This window comes from Protopterus annectens, chromosome 2.part1, assembly GCF_019279795.1.
Source record: "Protopterus annectens isolate FY-2018-M chromosome 2.part1, PAN1.0, whole genome shotgun sequence".
Classification (NCBI taxonomy): Eukaryota; Metazoa; Chordata; order Ceratodontiformes; family Protopteridae; genus Protopterus; species Protopterus annectens.
Genome location: NC_056729.1, coordinates 1,338,055,086 through 1,338,075,514, shown reverse-complemented (window position 1 = coordinate 1,338,075,514; position 20,429 = coordinate 1,338,055,086). Strand labels below are relative to the sequence as shown.

General features: G+C 41.1%; 1 protein-coding gene across 1 annotated transcript in view; it reads right to left on the bottom strand.

Moving 5' to 3' along the window:
- Nucleotides 1–20,429, bottom strand: part of CRTC3 (CREB regulated transcription coactivator 3) — a 1,604,530-nt gene that overhangs the window by 971,748 nt on the left and 612,353 nt on the right. The window contains exon 7 of the mRNA XM_044063561.1: nucleotides 7,676–7,788. Within this exon, the coding sequence (XP_043919496.1) occupies nucleotides 7,676–7,788 (113 nt within the window). The remainder of the gene's footprint in view (nucleotides 1–7,675; nucleotides 7,789–20,429) is intronic.

Sequence of the window (20,429 nt, the reverse complement as noted above, 5' to 3'; positions counted from 1 at the left end):
AACCAAGCATGCCTCCTAATTACAGAACCCGTAACTGCGGCCCTGCAGGAGGCCTCCAAAGAATCAAAACCACATTGCGAAGTATGCTTTCCAACTTGTTCAGCTGCATGTAATAAATCCTGCATTTCCTTGTTTTCTGCACATTCAAAGTTTAACATTTTCTGTTTAAGCAATGCCATGACATGTTGCTGATATTTGAGCATATGAAACTGACAGTTCAAGGCCCTTATAGCCAAGGTAGTAGATGTGTAAACCCTTTTTTCCCCATCTATCCAGTGCTCTAGAATCTCTGTCAGAGGGGGTAGGGTTTTTTGCAGCGGAAGCCTTAACTCCTATGGGACCCTGTGAAAAAGTTTCTGGGTCTGCAGCAGGGTTTTTAAATAGGAATTTATGAGAGTCAGGAACCCAGTAATATCTGTCAGGCTTAACAGGAGCTGGAGGTAAGGAGTCAGGGGTAAGACTAGACTCCGAAAACACATCATCTACAATGTCTAACACAGGTGGAATGGCTAGTGGCCTGTGTTGAGGTAGCAAAAGGAAATCCCTGAGCCTCTTTTTAGATTCTGAAAAATCTTGGCTCTCCCAGTGGAAATGCTCCCTCGTGGTATGCAAGGTTTCCCCCAAAAGAATAGTCCTCTGGAGGAGAAGCTGACGGTATAGATTCTTCAGCATCAGAATCCTCATAGGGGGGAAGAGAATATTCCTGATCAGAGGAAGAATCAGAAGAAATGGAAACCTTATCTGAAGATTTATAGTCAGTCTCTTGCCTAGGCCTCTTATCAGGAGGGGGATGGGAACCTCTGATCAAGGTAATCAAGTCTTCGGCCATTCTGAGCATCTGTTTTTTGGGCATAGAGGCCTGACCACGTGGCTCTTGAGTTTGTTTCTTTGCTTTAGAAGGTGCTTTAGTCTTTGCCTTTGAAGCTGAAGTTGGTTTAATGTAAAGATGTTTAGGTCTGAATACACCCTCAGAAGCCGGTGCCTGCTCAGCGGCTCTGGACCCATCTGAATGAATAGTATCCAAGGCTCCAATACCTTGAGTTTTCAGCGGCATGGCCGACTCCACGTGGGAGTCGGTAGCGGCCTGAGACTCTAAAGTAGTGGGCGTCAGGGGCTACGAAAGCGCCTCACTGAGAACCGGCAACTGGCTTAGGAGTAGCTTCGTCGTCGGTTTTGGGCCTCGGTTGTCTATCTCTCTCCTTTTCTTTGCGTTTTTTGTGAACTCCGGTAGTCGGATGGCTATCCGAAGACATTTCTGGATAATTAAACCGGCGTCCAAAATAGTTTAAAGCAAAATCATACCGACGCTTAATAGTGCGTTGGTTAAATCTAGCACAAAACCGACAACCAGAAACGTTGTGATCAGGGCCTAGGCAAGGAATACAGTAAGAATGAAAATCCTTATGAGTTATTTGCTTTCCACAAGAAATACAATTATTTACTTTTTCTGACATCGGTCTGGGGCAAGAAAAAAGTTTCCCCAATGGGGTACTTAGCTTTATTCAAGACTTCGGATCTGAAACTCAAACCTGAAAATTTCAGGAGTCGGCCGACCGGCACTTGCGAACTGCTTCTGCTTCGGGCACCGCGCGGCAAGAAAGACTGAAGAAAATGGCATCGGCTGCTTCTTTTATACCCCTGACGACCTGACGTCAGGGAAGGGGCGACAACAGCCGACACAGGACCCAGGACATTGAAATTCAGACTGACTGAGGGCAACCTGCCAGCAGGATTACCCAAATGTAATGACTGCAACAGTGAAACACGAAGAACATCAGTAATTCTTTAGTCGGGGACATTTAGTGAGAATAGTTTAATATTGTTTTCTGCATCTGTGAGAAACTATCAACTGTATTATTTTATCTCTCTGTGGTTGAAACTCTGTTGTTTATTATACTTAGTATTCTCCTGGTTTCTGTTTTATTATTTATCGTTAAATGTTTTAATACCTTTCATTGTGGTTGGTCCTTTAGAAAATACTTTTTAACATCTTGAGAGTACTTATACTTGCTTTAGTGACACTGTGGCTGCCCCGAAAACTTTGCTGCTTTGGTCGCATCCTACCATTTGTATTAGTATTAATTGTACACAGTGTAATTGGGTACACTTTGTAAGAGCCTTAGGATAACTGACTGGTGGCAGTGTGATTACCTCAAAGTCTGGGCATAAAGGGGCACAGCTAGTAAATCTGCAACAAGTTTTCCCAGGTGTGTATGTGTGTGGGAAACTCAAATATCCAAGTGTGTGTGTGTGTCAGCTACTGGGAACAGGGACACAGAGCTCCAAAGTGGTCAGTGTGTAGTTTTCTGGAGAGAGAGAAGGAGAGCCCAGACCCAGGTCTGGAGCATGCTTCATGTGTGCTCTTAAGGGCAATTGTGCTTGGTGCAGGGAGCTATATCTGAAAATACTGTGTGAATTCATCTGTCTTAGTGACCATCCCTCACTGGAGTCAATGGTGAGGACGGAGTCTCCTTGATTTCTGGCCCAGAGTAGGGACCATCACACAAGCAAATACCATGGGGACCCAATACTCACTGCAGTGTATACTGGAGTAGACATCTGGTCAAGAATGTCCTGTGCAGAACCTAGCACAAGTATCCTAAGTGCACTCCCTAAAGATGCACTCTTGTACATGAGATCTCACCTGACGAAAAAACAGCACATGCAAACCAAACCACTGGGCTGTCCCCGAAGAACTATCTGGAATGCCTTTAACCCCAGCCAGTGAGCATTCCTTTTACCTGGAAAGACCAAAGAGGTAAACTCATTAATCCTAAGCTTAACAATCAAGCCATCGCTAGGGAACTCAAGAGACTGTTCCAGGCACCATTAAGTTATGGAAAATCCATCACATGATGTTTCCCTCATAGTGGCTGCTTAAGTGTACTATTCCCACATATCAACATCAGCTGTCAATGTGTTTGAGTTAGGTCCCTTGCTAGCTGAGAATAATGAAACACAGAGGTGATGTCATAGGTTCATAGGTAGGTACTAGGCTATCGGCCCAAGGGCCTATGTAAGCCTAGCCAGCAAGGTTCCATAGCTTACGCCACCCAAAAAAGCTATTTTCCTGTGCCACTGTCCAGCAAAGACACATAGTTCCTATTTCCCATCCACTCATTAAGATTTTTCTTGAAGAGTGCTAATGAAGAACTTTGCTTGACATAGATGGGTAGCTTGTTCCAGAGTACAGGAAGTTTCTGGGAGAGGAATCTATCACTCCAGTGTGTCCTGTTTATTGTGGTGACAAGGTTTAGGTCCCTAGAGCGTGTAGCTCAGAGGGACTGGGATTTCTTTAGGTGTAGCATGTCCAACAGCTCTGGGTTTGACATAGCTTTATATGTTAGGCAGAGATCACCTCGGAGTAGGCGATATGCTACGGAGTAAAGCTGGAGTTTTTTGAGGCGGTCAGTGTAGGGCATTTGTTTGAGGCCAGTAATCCTCTTTGTGAGGTACTTTTGTCGCCTTTCCAGCTGCTGCAGATGACTTGTGAGGTACATTCCAAAAGGTTCGTTGTACTCTATAATGGGTCTAATGAGTGACGAGTAGAGGGGAACAATGATCTCTTTTTTCCTGGATGAGAACCCTTTTATGATGAGGTGTGCTACTTAGAAGGACTTCCTGACTACTGTGGTGATGTGACTATCAAAGGAGAGACTACTGTCTACCTGGGTCCCAAGGTCTCTTATCACACATTCGGTGTTAAGTAGATTGCTGCCTATGTGGTAGTTCATGGGTAGAGAGTTTTTACCATTCAGTAGGCACAAAGCCTAATGCGAGGCTATTATTGAACATGGTGCTTAAGTGGGGAGCCAGTTCGTTCTGAAGTTCGTGTAAAACGCAGCCTGGAATGCTGTCCGGTCCCATGGATGCTTTGTTTTTGGCTTTAGAGAGTGCAGCTTTTACTTGCGTAGCTGTGATCACAGGGACTCTGCATTCTTCCTGTATAGATATGGGCCCTTTAGGGGGTGAGAGGGGGGTAAAGTTAGCACTGAACCTATCTGCCAGGATGTTGGCAATATCAGTTGGTTCTGTAATTTCCGTGCCTTTGTGTAACTCAGAGCAGATCTGGGTGTTGCCATCGAGATTCTTGATATAGCTATAGAATGCTTTGTGGTTGTCCTTGGAATTAGTGGCGATTTTGTTTTCATAGCTAGCTTTGGAGGATCTTATAAGGGTCTCAGCTTCTTACTGAGGCTGACCAGGGAGCTTCTCCACTCATGGGATTTTACTCTCTTTTGCAAAAGTTTCTTCCTTCTGTTGTACAGTTTGTTTATGGCAGGGGACCACCAGACTGGCTTCCTGTTTTTGGAGGATAGCGTCTTGGTTCTGTTTGGGATAGCACGATCCATGCACTCGTGTAAGTGCTTATAAAGTGCATTTGTGTAGGATTCAGCAGTTGTAACTGTATTGTCCATCTGCATGGGTGTCATGAAGTTCACCACTTCTGTCTTAAGAAGCATGAAGTTGGCTTTGGAGAAATGTTTTACTGTGGTTTCCTTAATGGGGGTTGGGGGCAGGATGTGGATATCAAAGGTGATAAGCTTATGGTCGGATCGGATCAACGAGGAGTTGACTTCAGGTGTGGAACACCGGTCACTCTTGTTGGTAATGACTAGGTCTAGGATACTGTTGCCCTTGGTAGGGATGTGGATAAGCTGATCTATGGCACTGGAGTTTCTGAATTCCAGAAAGCGTTGAGCTAAGGAGTTGGTACACGAGTAGTTTTCCCAGTTAATGGTGGGGTAGTTGAAATCGCCCATTATTAGGGTGTTTGGTTGAACCCTAATATTTTCCAGTACATCAAGAAAAGAGGAGTGGGAATCCTGGGGTATGGTGGGGGATCTGTAGCAATCTACAATTTGGATTGCAGTTTTGTCCAGAGTTAGTTGCACTTGGATAACCTCGGAAGCATTATGCTGAGCAACTAGCCTGGAGGTGTGGATATCCTTAATGAATATGGACACACCTCCGCCTTTGGTGTTTCGGTCCAGGTTACATGGCCGAAAAGTGTGGTATGAATTATAGCCTGGTAGTGCAGTGGTGCTCTCTGGAGCCTTGAACCAGGTCTTAGTAACTACACAGATATCGATGTTCTCCATTTTAAGGAGTGCCTCGAGTGACTGCATTTTGAGATTTAGACTTCTAGCATTGAGTAGCATTACCCTCAATTTTTGCTTGCCTGTTCCTGTTACAGTGGTGAATTTATTTGAACCCTGCCTAAAAAAGGCACTATAGGGGCAGCAAGAGCCTTAGCCAGTATCCGGAATCCCAGGGGTGACAGGTGCAGGCCATCTCTGGCAAAGCATCGTGGTCTGTCGACTATGTCATCCCAAGCAGACAGATACTGGATCCCCTTAGAATGACACCAGAAGTTTAGCCAATTGTTGAAGTCAATCATTATGGTCTTGTACTGTGGTATCATTCTGGGCGATGGCAAAATGCTACTCAGGGCTAGGGCCATACCTGCCTGGGCTACAAGATCGGAGAGCTCTTCAATGTCTCTTTTCATGTAGTCCAGGGAGGCACGTCTCAGGTCATTCACACCAACATGGACAATGGCAGAGTCATATTTGTACTTGTGGAGTGACCTGAGTGCGTGGGTTATGTGGCGGATCCTGGCACCCGACAGGCAGCTGACAGTAACCTTCTCCTTGTTTAGCCTGGTGAGTGGGACATCAGTGTGCCTGATTATAGAGTCACCTATGACTAGTGTGCTAGGTACGTTGTTTTGCCTTATTGGCTGTGGTTGAGTGGCGCACTGAATCTGTAAGCTATGTGTAATTTGGGTTGTGTTGGGGGATGGAAGTTGTTTGCATTTCTGCTTTGGAGGTCTCTGTTGCTTAAACAGATTATTATTGAGAGCCTCCGTGAATGTTTTTGTGTTACTATGTGTGGATTTTGGTGGTGTAGATTTAGTGAGACTATATGATGAGTGTGGTGTGGTGCAAATGTTTACCTTCTCCTCATGACTGTCAAGTTCAGTCTTGGTTGGAGAGAGCTTTACCTCCAGTTTGGCTAGATAAGTGCATCTCTCACAGGTTATAGTGTTGGGTGGTAGGAGGAGAGGGTTGCTTGTATACATGAAGCAATTTCTACACTGCCTCAAGATGCCCAGATTCATCAGATAGACAGGAGTGAACAGTGGGAGCTGACCCTTGGACATGCCTGAATAAAAAACTATTTTCCTCTAGATAAGTGAGGAAAGTGAGTACAAGAGCTGTTTTTCTCTAAGCAAGTGAGAAAAGTAAGTACAAAAACTGTTTTCCTCTATGTAATGAGGAAGATTGAGTGCTATAGTAATTAGTAGCGTATTTAGTGCTTACAAGTTCTGAACAAGTGCTGAGCATGAATAAGCAAATTTAAGTGCTAAAACTAAGAATCTGTATCTGCACTAGACGAGTTACAGGACAGAAACAAGTGCAAATGCAGGCTTTCAAATCAGAAAGTTGGGAGAGATGGAAGATTGCCCAAATGGCCAATAACTACAATTTCTGGGCCAGAACCACTCCTTATGTGGTAGACAGGTTACCTAGTGCTTACCACTTCCACTGATAAGCTAGAAGGCTTCCCTCCAACACAGAATGGCTTGGGGGAATCAGAAGCTTACATACAGTCCTGGATACAGCAAATCTGTGTCTAGAACACTAGTTACAGGAAAGGTAGGAAACAGGCTTACAGTTTTATTAGACCAATACAGATTTTACAATGCTGCTGACACTTAAACTTTCAAGCTAGATACATCCTTCATCAGGAGAAAATAACTTACTGATGCCAGACAAAGTGTTCTAGTTTCTGCACTCATGTGTCCAGTATCAACAGCTTACTGACAACTGATAAACAGTCCATGTAGTACAAAAGCTCACTTGAGTATGTTAACTATAAAATGTACATCTTCTTTTCTCTTCTGCATCTGAAGGCAAATGTTAAGGTCATGGGGGAATACGGTGCCATCCAGGGCAGACTACATAAGGGTAGATTCTGGCCAATGCCTGGCATCCTGACCTCTTTTCTTCATTCTTTTCTACAACACCAATCTGGGATTACACAAAGGACTCTTCTAATGACCCCTGAGTTGGCGTCCCTCCATAGTTGCCAGTATGTGATCCATCAGATCTCTATTTCTCTCACTCTCTTTTCTCTGGATAGCTATAGTGAAACTCTGGCACTTCTCTATATATTTGTGTTGCATGTCTTTCTGTGAAAATATGAAAAGTAACTGCCTTGGTCCTGGATTCTTACTTGCTGACCTTCAGAAAACATACAATATTCTGTTCTTTATGCATATAAACTGTGGATATTTCAATGACAATGACCAGGATGGAGATAAGAACTGTGTAAACAAAAGAAAAGAAATGGGGAATGTAGTGGCTGAGCATAACCTCCCAGTCTGGCAGATGATAAAACAATGTATGCAAACAAGAAGCAGCTGTGTCCCCCACCATAAGAATATGTTTGCAGCTGTGGATAACTGAAGAGGAAATCTTAACATTCCATGCAGAACCTATCATGAAAATTAAGTTAATAATATAGCTAAAGTGTTGTGGGCTTGTAAGTACACGTTTTCTCTAATAAAACCAAAGTCATCAAAAATAAGCCATTTTTGCTGAAGAGAAACTGCAATAATTTATTTAAAATACATTTTTTGAATGTTACATATATAAATCAAGCTCACCATTGCGTTGTGGAGGTCGTGGTGCCTGAAGAACTGTCTGGTTCCCTCCCTCAAATGGATCTTGTGGGGTGGGATTTAGTGCACTCGTATGCAGGGCCGAGTCCGAGTTTGTCCTACGAGTTAAGAATCATATTTCTTTTAGAAGTGTTCTACTAGACAGGTAGGTAACATTAATCTTCAGAGCACTCTATTACTGCATCTCCATTGTTTCAATTCATCTAGAACAGTCTAATATGTATAGTTTTGCAACACAAGACAATATACAAAGTTGATTTGATTTTTTTTTTCATTAAAAGAATGACAGGAACATTCCACCATGACAATGAAAAATGCATTGCTTAGAAATAACCCAGTTTAAGATAGTTTTAAAAATTGGAGCTTTAATATAAGTATCAATGTCTGGAAAATTCACTCCTCCAAGTTCCCAAGTCCTGACATCATGAAGTAAAGCCATTCAATGTTTATTAGGATACCAAAGAAATTTTAATAATTGTTAATTAATTTCACTAATATGATGTTTGTTAGGAAGGAAAGTCAGAGCTTGGACAATATATAATATTTTACGTAAAAGAACCATTTTATTAACTGAAGTCTGTCTTCAAAGGAAATAAGATCATTCCATTTAGCAATAAGACCTATTGCATTTTTTATATTATCATAATTGGTTATTACTTCATCTACAGTTTTCAGAAAAGTGATACCTAGGTTTTCAAATGAGGTAACTTGATCATCTATGACGATTCTTATGTACTTGCATATTTTTCTTTTTGTTTAATATTATAAATTTAGATTTAGTCTGATTAAAATGTAAACCTGAAATTAAATACATTTCCTGTACTTTCCTATTCAATAAGAGATGAACTAGAATTAGGGAGAGTTAATAAAATTTCAAGTGCAAATAGCATAATTTTAAATGAATACTGTTTAAATATGTCTACACCAAGAATATTTGAATTTGTCCATATTAGAATATTTCTTTGGCTAAAACAAATAATATTGGAGAAAGTGGCCATCCCTGTTTATTACCTCTAGTTAAAGGAATATGTTCTGAGGTAAAGAATCATTCTTAACATAAACCATGATGCTGTTATATATATTCTTTAATAGGGAAATAAAAGTTTCAGGAAATTCAAGTCAGTCAAGATCTTTAAATAAAAACAGTTCAAAAGATCAAAAGCTTTCTCAATGTCTAAGCTAATTAATAAAGCTTCTTTATTACTATTACTCAAAAAATCTAAATCTAGTTAATATGCATTTGATATTCTCATGAGTCTGTCACTGAAAGATGAAGCCCTTTTCATCAGGATTAATTACTTGAGCTATAGGTTCTTTTAATCTATATGTAATGGTAAACATAATAAATTTATAATTATTATTTAAAAGAGAGAGGTCTATAAGAAGAGCATAACTGAGAGGTTTTTATTTTTGTTTAAAAGAGGAACAATTAGATAATATTTCCAATTCAGTGGAATCTTTTTGAGCTTGAACCTCTATTAATGTTTTATGGAAAACGAAATGATAGAGGGAAGAAAAAGTTTATACATTTCTATTTTTATACTATCTATATTTGGAACTTTATTAGATTTTGGTTTATTAATCTTAACAATTTCTTTATAAGAAATGTGTTTATGCAAGTCATTTTTAATTTTGACAACATTTTCATAATATTAAGAAAGTTAAGATTTAATGTTGAGGTTTTATTGTTTATGTTAGAATTTTGATTTTGCAAAAAAGAAGTTATGTACTCACCATAACATTCCATGTTTGTAGTCCATCTTGTCCTTCATTCTTACATGTGGGTTCGGAGCCAAACCTCGGCTCAGACTCGGCCTATTTGCAAGATCAAAGTCTTTTAGTTGGCTCGTGGCAAGGTAGGTATCCCATAATGCACCACTGCCAAACCCCAGATCTTGTTCACTGCTATATCTAACAGCTAAAGAGAAAGAACAAACCCTAGAGAAAAGTCTCAAATACAGAAAATATAAAGGTCTCATTTCTCCCAGGTCCTCTAAGGAGGGGGCAGGAGGGCGGGTAAGAATGAAGGATGAGATGGACTTCAAACATGGAACTTATGGTGAGTACATAACTTCTTTATGTTCTGTAGTCCTAGCTCGTCTTCATTCTTACATATGGGACAGCATCCCTAGCACCTTTATCTCGGCTGGCTCATGGGAATATACTTCTGAGTACTGTGGAACCAAAGAAAGCTCTGCTCCTGGAATTGAAGTCAAATTTATAATGAGTCATGAATGTGTGAGGTGTAGCTCATGTTGCTGCTGCACAAATACAATCCTGAAAGGCAGCAGACGTAGAAACTGATCTGGCAGAATGGGCCTTCACTTTAGACGGAAGATCTTTGCCACTGGAGGTATAGATAAACGAAATACAGCTGGATATCCAGTTTGATAACGTGACTTTTGAAACTGGCAAACCCTTTCTTGATTCAGAAAAGGACACAAATAATTGGTCTGACCTTCAGAAATCTTTGGTTCAATGAAGGCAGAATCGCAACTGCCTGTGAACATCAAGCTGGTGGATTTATATTCTGCCTTATTGGAATGATTTGGGAAAAAAACGGGTAATTCAATTGTTTGATTGATATTAGACTGTGAAGAGATTTTAGGAGCAAAGGAAGGATTGGTTCTTAGAGAAACTCTATCGTTGTGGAAAATCAAATAAGGTGGTTTGATATAAAGGCCTGAAGTTCTGATACTCTTCTTGCAGAAGTGATAGCCATCAGGAAGACAGTCTTCCATGAGAGGAATTTGAGATCGCATGCTGATGATGGTTCATAGGGAGGAGAAGTAAGTTTTTCAAGGACAAAACTCAAATCCCAAGGTGACACAAGGTCCTGAAAGGGGGGGGGGGGGTCTCAAAGATGTGGTACCCTTTAGAAAAGCTTTACATAATCTATGAGCCATGAGGTTAGATTCATGAGCTAAATGGAAAATAGAAATAGCTGCTAGTTGAACTTTAATAGTGGCAGCAGCTGAACCTTGATGGAAAAGTTCTGTAAGAAAATCCAAAATAGCAGGGATGGGGGCTGTGTATGGATCTAGGTTTTTGTCACGAGCCCAAAGGGAAAACCTTTTCCACTTACTGACGTAAATCTTTCTGATAGACGGTTTGTGAGATGATGTCAAAATATGTACAACTTCAAGGGAAAAATCATGAAGCCTGACTAGGGATGGAAGTGGAGCAGCCACGCTGTCAAGTTTAGGGATGGAATGCCCCTGACATATGTGTCAGCAAATCCGGCACTGGGTCCAGAATCCATGGGTTGTCCATTAGATAAGGCCCGAGGAAGGGGAACCAAATCTGCAGTAAGGAGCAGTGAGAATCATTCTGTTTCCCAAGGATTTCGCTTTCTGTATGACTTTTGATATAAGAGGGAAGAGAGGAAAGGCATAGAGTAGTCCTGAGGGCCAATTCTGAATGAGCGAGTCTCTGGGTGACTCCCCCATAGGAGGGATAAGTGTGAAATAGCTGCTGCATTTGGCGTTTAGAGGGGGTGGCGAAAAGGTAGCAAGGCTGTCCCCATCTGCAGAAAATCTGTTCCACAATCCGTTGATTTAGAGACCACTCTTGAGGCATTAGGATTGCCCTGCTGAGCCTGTTGGCTATCACAGTGGATTTCCCTGGATATGCGTTGCAACTAGAAAGCGTTGGGAAGACACTTCCCACTCCCACACTCGAAGGGCCTCTCTGCATAGGGGGTATGATCTGGTCCCTCCTTGTTTGTTTATGTACCATACCACTGACATATTGTCTGACTGTATTGCTATCGTCCCCAGAGGAAGAAAGTCGTGAAGTGCTTGCAATGCTAGGAGCACCGCTCTCATCTCTAGAACATTGACATGCAAGTGAGCCTCGTGTTCCTGCCACATGCCTTGGACTGTTCTCCCTAGAAAATGACCCCCACCCTATCTGGGAGGCACCTGTGGTCATGTTGGCGAAGGGTTGAGACGGAATAAACTATCTGCCTGTAGTCACTTGGCTGAATTGGGTCCACCAACGAAGATCCTGTTTGCAAGATTCTGTTATTAGGATGAAGTGAGATAGAGGCAGTTGCTGTAGAGACCACTGGGAGAAGAGTAACCACTGCAGGATTCTCATGTGTAATCTGGACAATGGGACTAGAGTTATCATGGAGGCCATGGTACCTAGTAATGTGAGTACTGTTTTCGCTTTTACTTTTCGTTGGGGAAGCAGACTCCAAATTTGCTGTCTGAGATTTTGGATCCTTTCTATAGGAAGGTGTGCCATCATTGTAATGGTATTTATTTCTGCGCCAATGAAATTCACATGCTGAGAGGGTGACAATGAAGATTTTTGCCAGTCGTCCAAGTACGGAAACACTTGGAATCCAAGACATCTCAAGTGAGCCGTTACTACTGCCATGCATTTGGTGAACACCCTGGGGACTGTGGTGAGACCAAAGGGCATCGCTCGGAATTGGTAGTGACTGGCTCCCAGCCAGAAGCGTAAGTGACTCCTTGATGCTCTGTCCATTTTGATGTGGTAGTACTCATCTTGGAGGTCTATGGAGCACATCCAAACATCTTTCCCTAAAAGCAGGAGTACAGACTGTACAGTGACCATTCGGAACTTGGAATTCTTTATGGATTTGTTCAATATGCTGAGACCCAAGATGGGTCTCCAGTCCCCTGCTCATTTGGCCACCAAAAAGAATTAGGAGTAAGTCCTGAATCCTACTTGGTCCACGGGGACCAGTTGGATGACTCTCTTTATGAGCAACTTTTGGACTTCAATAGTTGCTAAATCCCTGTGATGGGGTGGAACATTCGGGATTCTTTTGGTCTGGGGAAGTGGAAAAAAGAAGGGAACAGAGTATCCTCTGGTAATGATTCTTTGTACCCACTTGTCGTGTGTGATGCTGAGCCAGGCTTCTGGGTACAAGGATAAACGGCCCCACACTGGCTCCAGAGATGCACAGTCGGGCCTCCTTACAGGAGCACTGGTAGGGACGACCACGAAAGGAATCGCAGTCTCCCTGATTCTGTGGGCCTCCCCTGCCTCTAGGGCAACATCTACCATTATTTCCTCCTCTGCCTCTGGAGAAGGAATCCTCTTCTCCTTCCTGGAAAAACCTCTGAAACTTCTTAAACCACATTTTTCCAGCCCTCTGCCTTTTGGGATAAGGTCTTGAAGGGATGGAAAAATGTACTCACACTGCAGACAGGGTTTTTCCTTCCTGCTCACACCTGGCGAGTGTGACTTTTACCTTAGATCCAAACAAAGAGGATCCGTCAAAGAGGGCGCTGGTAAAGGTAGACTTGAAGGGATCTGCGAAATTACACAAGCGCATCCAGGTGTATCTCCTAAGGGAAACTCCTGAACCTGCTGTCCTACTTGCTCCATCTGCTGCATAAGACATGCGCCTCATGGAGGAGTTAACGATGGAATTTAAGGTAGACATCTGAGCATTAACCTTTTCAGATACTGCTTCAGATACGTTACCTTGAAGAGCATCTCCTAGCTCTTTCAGGAGATCTCTCTGGAGCCTAGTGAAATGGGTAAGGTAATTCAGCGATCTGAGTGTAAAAGCCGCTGAAGAAAAGATACGCTTCCTGTATCTGTCCATTGTTCGAGACTCCTTGTTCGGTGGATGGACAGCTGAGGAACTCTCTGCTAGTTCCTTTTTGGTGGCTGCCGCCACCACCATGGCATCTACCGGCACTTCCCTTGGTCAGAAAATCTTTCTCTTTAGGTGCTGAGAGAAATTTATTTGGTCTTCTGGGGACTGGTTCCACAGTATCAGGAGATTCCCACACCTTTCGACTCACCAATCTAAAAGCTCATCAAAAGGTGGAGACACCCAAGAGGGGGAGGGTTGAGACCCAAAAGCCTTCAGGTACACTGACTCCTCATCAGAAGGGGTAATGGTGGGCCAGCCGCCTCTCTGTTTCAGGATCTCAAGGACATCTACGAAGGAGATATCATCAGAGGATGACCGAGGGGACCCTTCAGACTCCTCGAGGTCAGTGTCAGAGGTGATGGACTCATCAGGGCAGTCTACATGCTTCCTCTTGCAAGTTTTCTTCCAAGGGGGCCCCTCAGAAGGGTATTCTGGGGAGGTCTCGGAAGACTGGGGACCATTCACTGAGGGTTCCTGAGGCTGCGGGATCTCTGCTGTCTAGGGGGAGAGATGGTGATGAGACAGAAGTCAGTGTCTTGGGGGAAGAGTATCGGTACCCCCATGTGGAGCTGAGGACCTAGCCAGCACACTCCTCATCAGCTCGAAGGCCGACCCTCTCGGCTCCGAGGACACCACCGGTTCCAAAGGAGCGGGCAACCTCGGCCCCAAGGAGATCGGTTCCGAGACCGATGTAGTGTCCGAGCTCAACTGCGTTAATTCACCGAGAGATAGGCTCAGAGCCGAAGAAGTTCGGGTCCAAGCGTCCCCCTCAGGCCCGACCAGAGAACTTTGGACCCTAGAACCCACAGACGGCACCGAAGGTGTCGGAGCACAAATCTGATCCAAGAAAACCACTGGGGTTGCTGGAGCCGACCGTTCCACAACAGGGGGTACAGACATCTCTGGCTCCGAAGGACTGGTATGGCTCGGAGGAGGAAAAGAGACAGGGAAAACTGGCTTTGAGGGCTCTGGAACCAACTGGGTCGGAGCCATAAGTACATTTGCCAGCGCCGATGTCTTTAAAAGTCTGCGCACCACTCTCTCAACATCCTCATGAGAAAGGCTCCTAGAGGACCTGGAGGATAATGTGGGAGACCTTGACCTTTGAAAAATCGGTGACCTGAGGGTCGGAGAGACTGGTGGTAAATCTGTACACTGGTTCCGAGACCCAGACTCAGTTATCTATTCTGTAATGCTTGGAGCTGAAACTGGTTCTTCAACATCAATAACCTCTAAAGGCACCGAAGTCAAGGGAGTCAAAGACGGAGAAAAAGTTTTTGAAAGTTTCTATGATGGTTCCGAAGAAGTAGAATTAGTAAGAGACCGCCTTTTTAGAGGTTTAACCTTCTCTTTCTTAAAGGAGGTTGTCATGCAGCTGGATGAAGAAGAAGCCAAACTTTTCTCAAAAGAGTGTTTAAGGAGGCTTTTCAATACAAGTTTGTTCTTCCTCTCTTGGAGGACTCGAGAGCTAAAAGCATGACAAAATGTACACGTTTCCTGAAGGTGGATATAGCACCTAAACAATAAACACAAAAATTACGTCCATCCGTTAAAGTCATTTTTTGGGCACAATTTGCACACTTCTTAAAACTGGAAGGTTTATGATCTTTGGCTTCTTTCGACATAGCTATACTCTAACTGCGAAAACACTTATCTAACACTAAGAAAACGTACCACAAATGCAAAACACAAGCCACAGGAGATGAAAGACTAAAACCTCTAATTTAAATGGTTAGTCTGAGGCAAAGTACACAACAGACAGAGGACTAGGTCCACTTACTTAAACAGGCCTAGCCCTGTTCAGAAAGGAAACTAGATCCTCTAATTTAAACGGATCTAACACATAAAACAGGATAGTCAAAAACAACATGGAAAAAAAACACAGCAAGTGCAGGGATACGAAACAGAACAGGCCTGCGAAAGCGACGGCCAATCGGTAGGGAAAGAACAGTGGAAAATACCGTAACAATGTTGAAAAAATTAGCAACAGCTAAGATAACACTAAAAACTAACTACTAAAGGCTAACAGTAATCTAACAAGCTTTATCAATAATAATAAGAGAAAAACAATCCACTTAGCCACGGCCAAGAAGAGACACTTTGAACTTGTCCAGTGGCAAACGAGACCTGGGGTTTGGCAGTAGTGCATTATGGGATACCTACCTAGCCACGAGCCAACTGGAAGACTGAGCTTGCAAATCGGCCGAGTCTCTGAACCCATATGAAAGAATGAAGATGAGATAGGGCTAAAGAACATATATAATTAAATTTGATGGCATCAAGTATATCTCCAATATCTGTAGAATTTTTCTATCTCCCTCATGTCTCACTTCTAAAATATAAAATTTTGATTGTAGTTTGACTCTTCTTGATAAATTATGCAAACGTTTGGGAGATAATGAACACGAACTGATATAAATAATATATATAAGTTATAAATCCAACTGGAAAATTTTACATTTAACTCTTCTTAAAATTGTAAAGTCACTTTACAAACCAATAATTCAACTAGTCAATATAACTTATTTTGTCATTACCTTTGTAATTATATACAATATAACATTTCCCCTCTTTCAAACTTTAAATGTTTGAATATTACTCTACAAATATTTAAAAAATTGATTTTTTTCCCTTAAATAACTATCAAAATCTGGTTCAATTACATGATTCCCTTTAGTATTACTAGAAATTATGTCAATACATCACACAGTAGTATACTCATCAAATGGGAATCTATACATTTTAGTTGTTGACATTATTGTTTTCAAGATTTAAAAGTGAAAGATTATCAACAACTCATTAAAAATCTATTTATATCCTCAAAATTAGCTATTAATACAAAATGTTAAAAATGCAGACTCAGGAATTATGTTTCTCTCTCTCTCACTCATACTTTAAAGAAAATTCCCAATTAATTTCTTATGACATTATATAAAACAAAATGAAAATTGATAATTTAATTTTAAAACTTTATACATTTTTTTCTAAATTACAAAATAAACCTAAATGATACATTTTGGGCACATATTACAATGGATCAAGTCTTGCATCTCACCACTGAAAACAAATCTCAAATATTTTCTATTACAAACACTTCTTGGTCACACCACTGGAGAATATTTACCTGGAAATTTTTACACAGAGCCTTTTTTAATTACAAACAAAATTGCTAAACTTAATGCAGTTAACATAAATTGTTGGAGATGTTTACAAGACTGCAAAGTCGACTGGTAACGTATATTTTGACTGTCCCTCTCTAAATCATTTTTGGTATAACATAAATGACATCTTGAAAACTTTATTTTCTGATTCCTTCTCTTTATGTATGTTTTTAGTACTAGTTAATGTTTGCAATAGTTGTGTTTTGAAAAAAAAAATGTTAATCTTTCTTTATTATGGACCATTCTTGCAGGAGCAACAAGATGTACCAGGAAATGGAGAACAACCATCTTTTGGAGATTTTCTGTCCTTGTTGAAAGAGAGAGCCTTTAGAGAGTCTAAAATAAAAGAACTAAGGATTCATCCCAAGCCATTTTCTAATAATCCTTGGATGAAAGTAATAACTCTGAGCGGAAAAAGAAGATCCTTCTGTTACAGCTTTAATAATTCCACTTAAGAGTTTTCAGGCCTTTGTATCTACTGTACATAGTTCAATTTGTTCCTCATATATAACTATATTATTTATTATATTATTGTATTAATTATACATTTATTACTTATTTTTTCTTATTTCTCTAAAAAAAAAAATAAAGAACAATAACATTTTCTTTGAGTAAGAAAAACATGTATTGCTTCAAAATTTGATATTCAGTATTACACTAATACATCAGCATTTCTTATTATATTACTTAATTTTAATTTCTTAAACATAAAACTAACTGTAAAACAGATTGTCATACTGGCAAGATTTTGTTTTTTGTTTCTTCTTCCCACAATGTGTTTGTGACTCAATAACACGGCACAGTCTATACATAATAAATTTGTCAATTCTTCTGTATTTAGTTACAGTGAATATGCTGTGAGCCACTGGCTTCTCAGACTGTCTCGGGAAGCTGTCGGTATTTTTCACTGAAGTACTGCAGTTTATGCTAAATGGATGCTGGTACATTTAGATTTTCTGCCATATGAATTAGATAAACAACAGAGTTTGTTTAGTATTCAAAGATGCAGTCCTTAATTTCCATATACCCCTTCATTTTCCTGCATAGGTGTGACAGTTGTCAAACCAATGTACAATTGTTATTTCAAAGTGCTTAAAGGCAAATGAAAGCTACAAGTACTATTTCATACTGTCTTTAATTTTCTATAGTTGCATGGACGAAAACAATTTACTGCACACAAATGAGAGTACTTAAACCAGTTTACATAGTGATGCTACTACCCCTGATCTACATATAAGACTTCCCCAACAGTTAAGTCAAGTTTCACTTAAGCTGCTACAAGTGCTGTACTGCACTTTACTGACCTTAGCATTACATGGTTTCAAGATGTAGAACTGTGGTAGCGAATAAAAGTGAAAACTACAACAAGAGTCTTGTCTACACCATGAAAAACTTCTCTAAAGCTAACTTTGGGCTCCTAAAAACAGAGGTGGCTAACTTCATTGCACTCATACAAATGGAGGTCAGCTGCATGACTGCAGAATCATACACCAATGCATTGTACGAACACGTACACAAATGCATGGATCTCACCATACCCAATAAAACCAAGATGCTCTCCTCCAAAAAAAGGAAGCCAATCTGGTGGTCCCCTGCCATAAACAAACTCTACAACAAAAGGAGAAAACTGATGCGGAAAAAGATGAAGTCCCAAGACTGGAAAAACTCCCTTATCAGCCTCAACAAAAAGTTAAGATCCCTCATCAAATCCTCTAAAGCTAGCTATGAAAACAGAATTGCAGCAGATAGTAAAGACAACCACAAGGCCTTCTATAGTTATATAAAGAATCTCCATAGCAATACCCAGATCTGCTCTGAGCTACTGCACAAAGGTATCTCCTATACCAAGCCAACAGATATTGCCAATATACTGGCTGATAGGTTCATAGGTAGGTAACTAGGCTACCGGACCAAGAGCCTATGTAAGCCTAGCCAGCAAGGTTCCATAGCTTACGCCACCCAAGAAAGTTATTTTCCTGTGCCACTGTCCAGCAGAGACACAGAAGTGATCCCCGGGGTGTATTTTCCATTTCCCATCCACTCATCAAGATTTTTCAATGCCAACTTTACCCCTCCCTCCCAGGAACCAGTCACAATACCAGTAGATTGCCAGTGACCCAGTATTACTGCTGCACAGGTTAAAACAGCACTGCCCAAGGCCAAGAATACAGCTTCTATGGGACCCAACAATATCCCTGGATGTCTTCTACATGAACTACAAAGTGAATTGGCACCTCACTCATGTGCCCTGTTCAATCACAGCCTCACCTCCGGCTTTGTCCCTACTGAATGGCCACTGCTACAGTCACCGCTCTCCACAAAGGAGGAGCGACTACTGACCCTTGGCACTATCGCCCCATTAGCCTGACGAGTCTGATATGCAAAGCCATGGAACGCATCATGGACCTACTAAACAAGGATATAGGGAATCTCCAAACTTTGGATCTCACACAGTTTAGTGAAAACCACCGCTAATTCAAAAGCCAAGAACTCGACTCAGGCCAGTCCAAAACGTAAAAAACATGAAAAACAACAAATTTTATTAAGCCACTGTAAAAGCTTTTCGTTAGTACCTTGCACTAACTTCTTCAGACAAGCAAAACATTCCCACCATTGCAAGTGAGTTTAATAATCAAAATATTGGGCTTTTTTCTTTCAGTTTCAAAGCCTGCTATTATTACAGTCTTGGTGTATGAATTTTTTAGTTTTTATTATGTTAATAGAGAATTGCAAATGCACCTTAGTTAGCTGTGATCTGTACCTTTAAGGAGCTAAAGGGAGAGCAAGGGGCGTGGTTAAGTGTTTCATTGCTGGTATTTAAACTCACTTGTAATGGTGGGAATGTTTTGCTTGTCTGAAGAAGTTAGTGCAAGGTACTAATGAAAAGCTTTTACAGTGGCCTAATAGAATTTGTTGTTTTTCATGTTTTGGACTGGCCTGAGTCGAGTTCTTGGCTTTTGAATTAGCAGTGGTTTTCGCTAGTTTGTTTTTCCGGTCTTGAAAGTTTAATTCTTTGGTGTTTTTATGTCCACCGCTTCATCGCCAGCAGGGACTATGCCAGAGCCAGGAGATTTAACTATTTTAATCAACCTTCTCACTCAACGTGGAAAACTTAACGCAACGTGTGGAATGTCTTTCGCAGAGTACTTCATTATCAAATGGACTTAATACTTCACAAACACGCTCCTTGCAGATGCCTTTAACTGGATCTTTGGGTTTGACTTCACCTAACGGAATTATTAATGAATCGGAGGTTCTACCTAACCTTACAACTCATTTGTTGACGCAAGAACGAGAAGGGAATATGAAGAATTTAGTAAGTGTCTGTAAGAGCCCCCCAGGTGCACTTGGTTTAGCACAACAACAGAACAACATCTCGGATGGCCAAAAGGGAAGGTATGTGAATTTTAATTTAAATGAATGGCTTAATAGGTCGTTCCGTTTTGGATTCGAAAACGACCGCGCTAGTAATGAAGTTATCGAACACAAGAATGTGAGTCTGCCTACTAAATTACATGTATTTGATCAAAAACTACTTAAAAGTAGAAAATTACAACTTGAGGTGGCATATTTCAATGAATGTAGGCAAGCACACATAGCCCCTAAAGGCCTCCGATCTTGGCAATACCCAACAGAACTAGAGGAAGGTGTTAAATTCCACCAGGATTTGATAGCCCTGTTTGATAGACATGGGAATGAGTTGTTAAACCTAATTAGTGTACATTATCAAGAGACTATTAATGAGTTGAATAAGGAATTATCCGAGTTAGATGAAGAGATAAAAACTGATGTTGGTTTCCCAAGGTACAGATTTGAATATGAAAGGTCATATACTAGTATTGACCACTATATAACAAAGATTACCTCAACTAAAGTAAAAAAATTACAAAGAGACATTAAGGCTTATAAGGATGGTGTAGCATATCCAAAACCC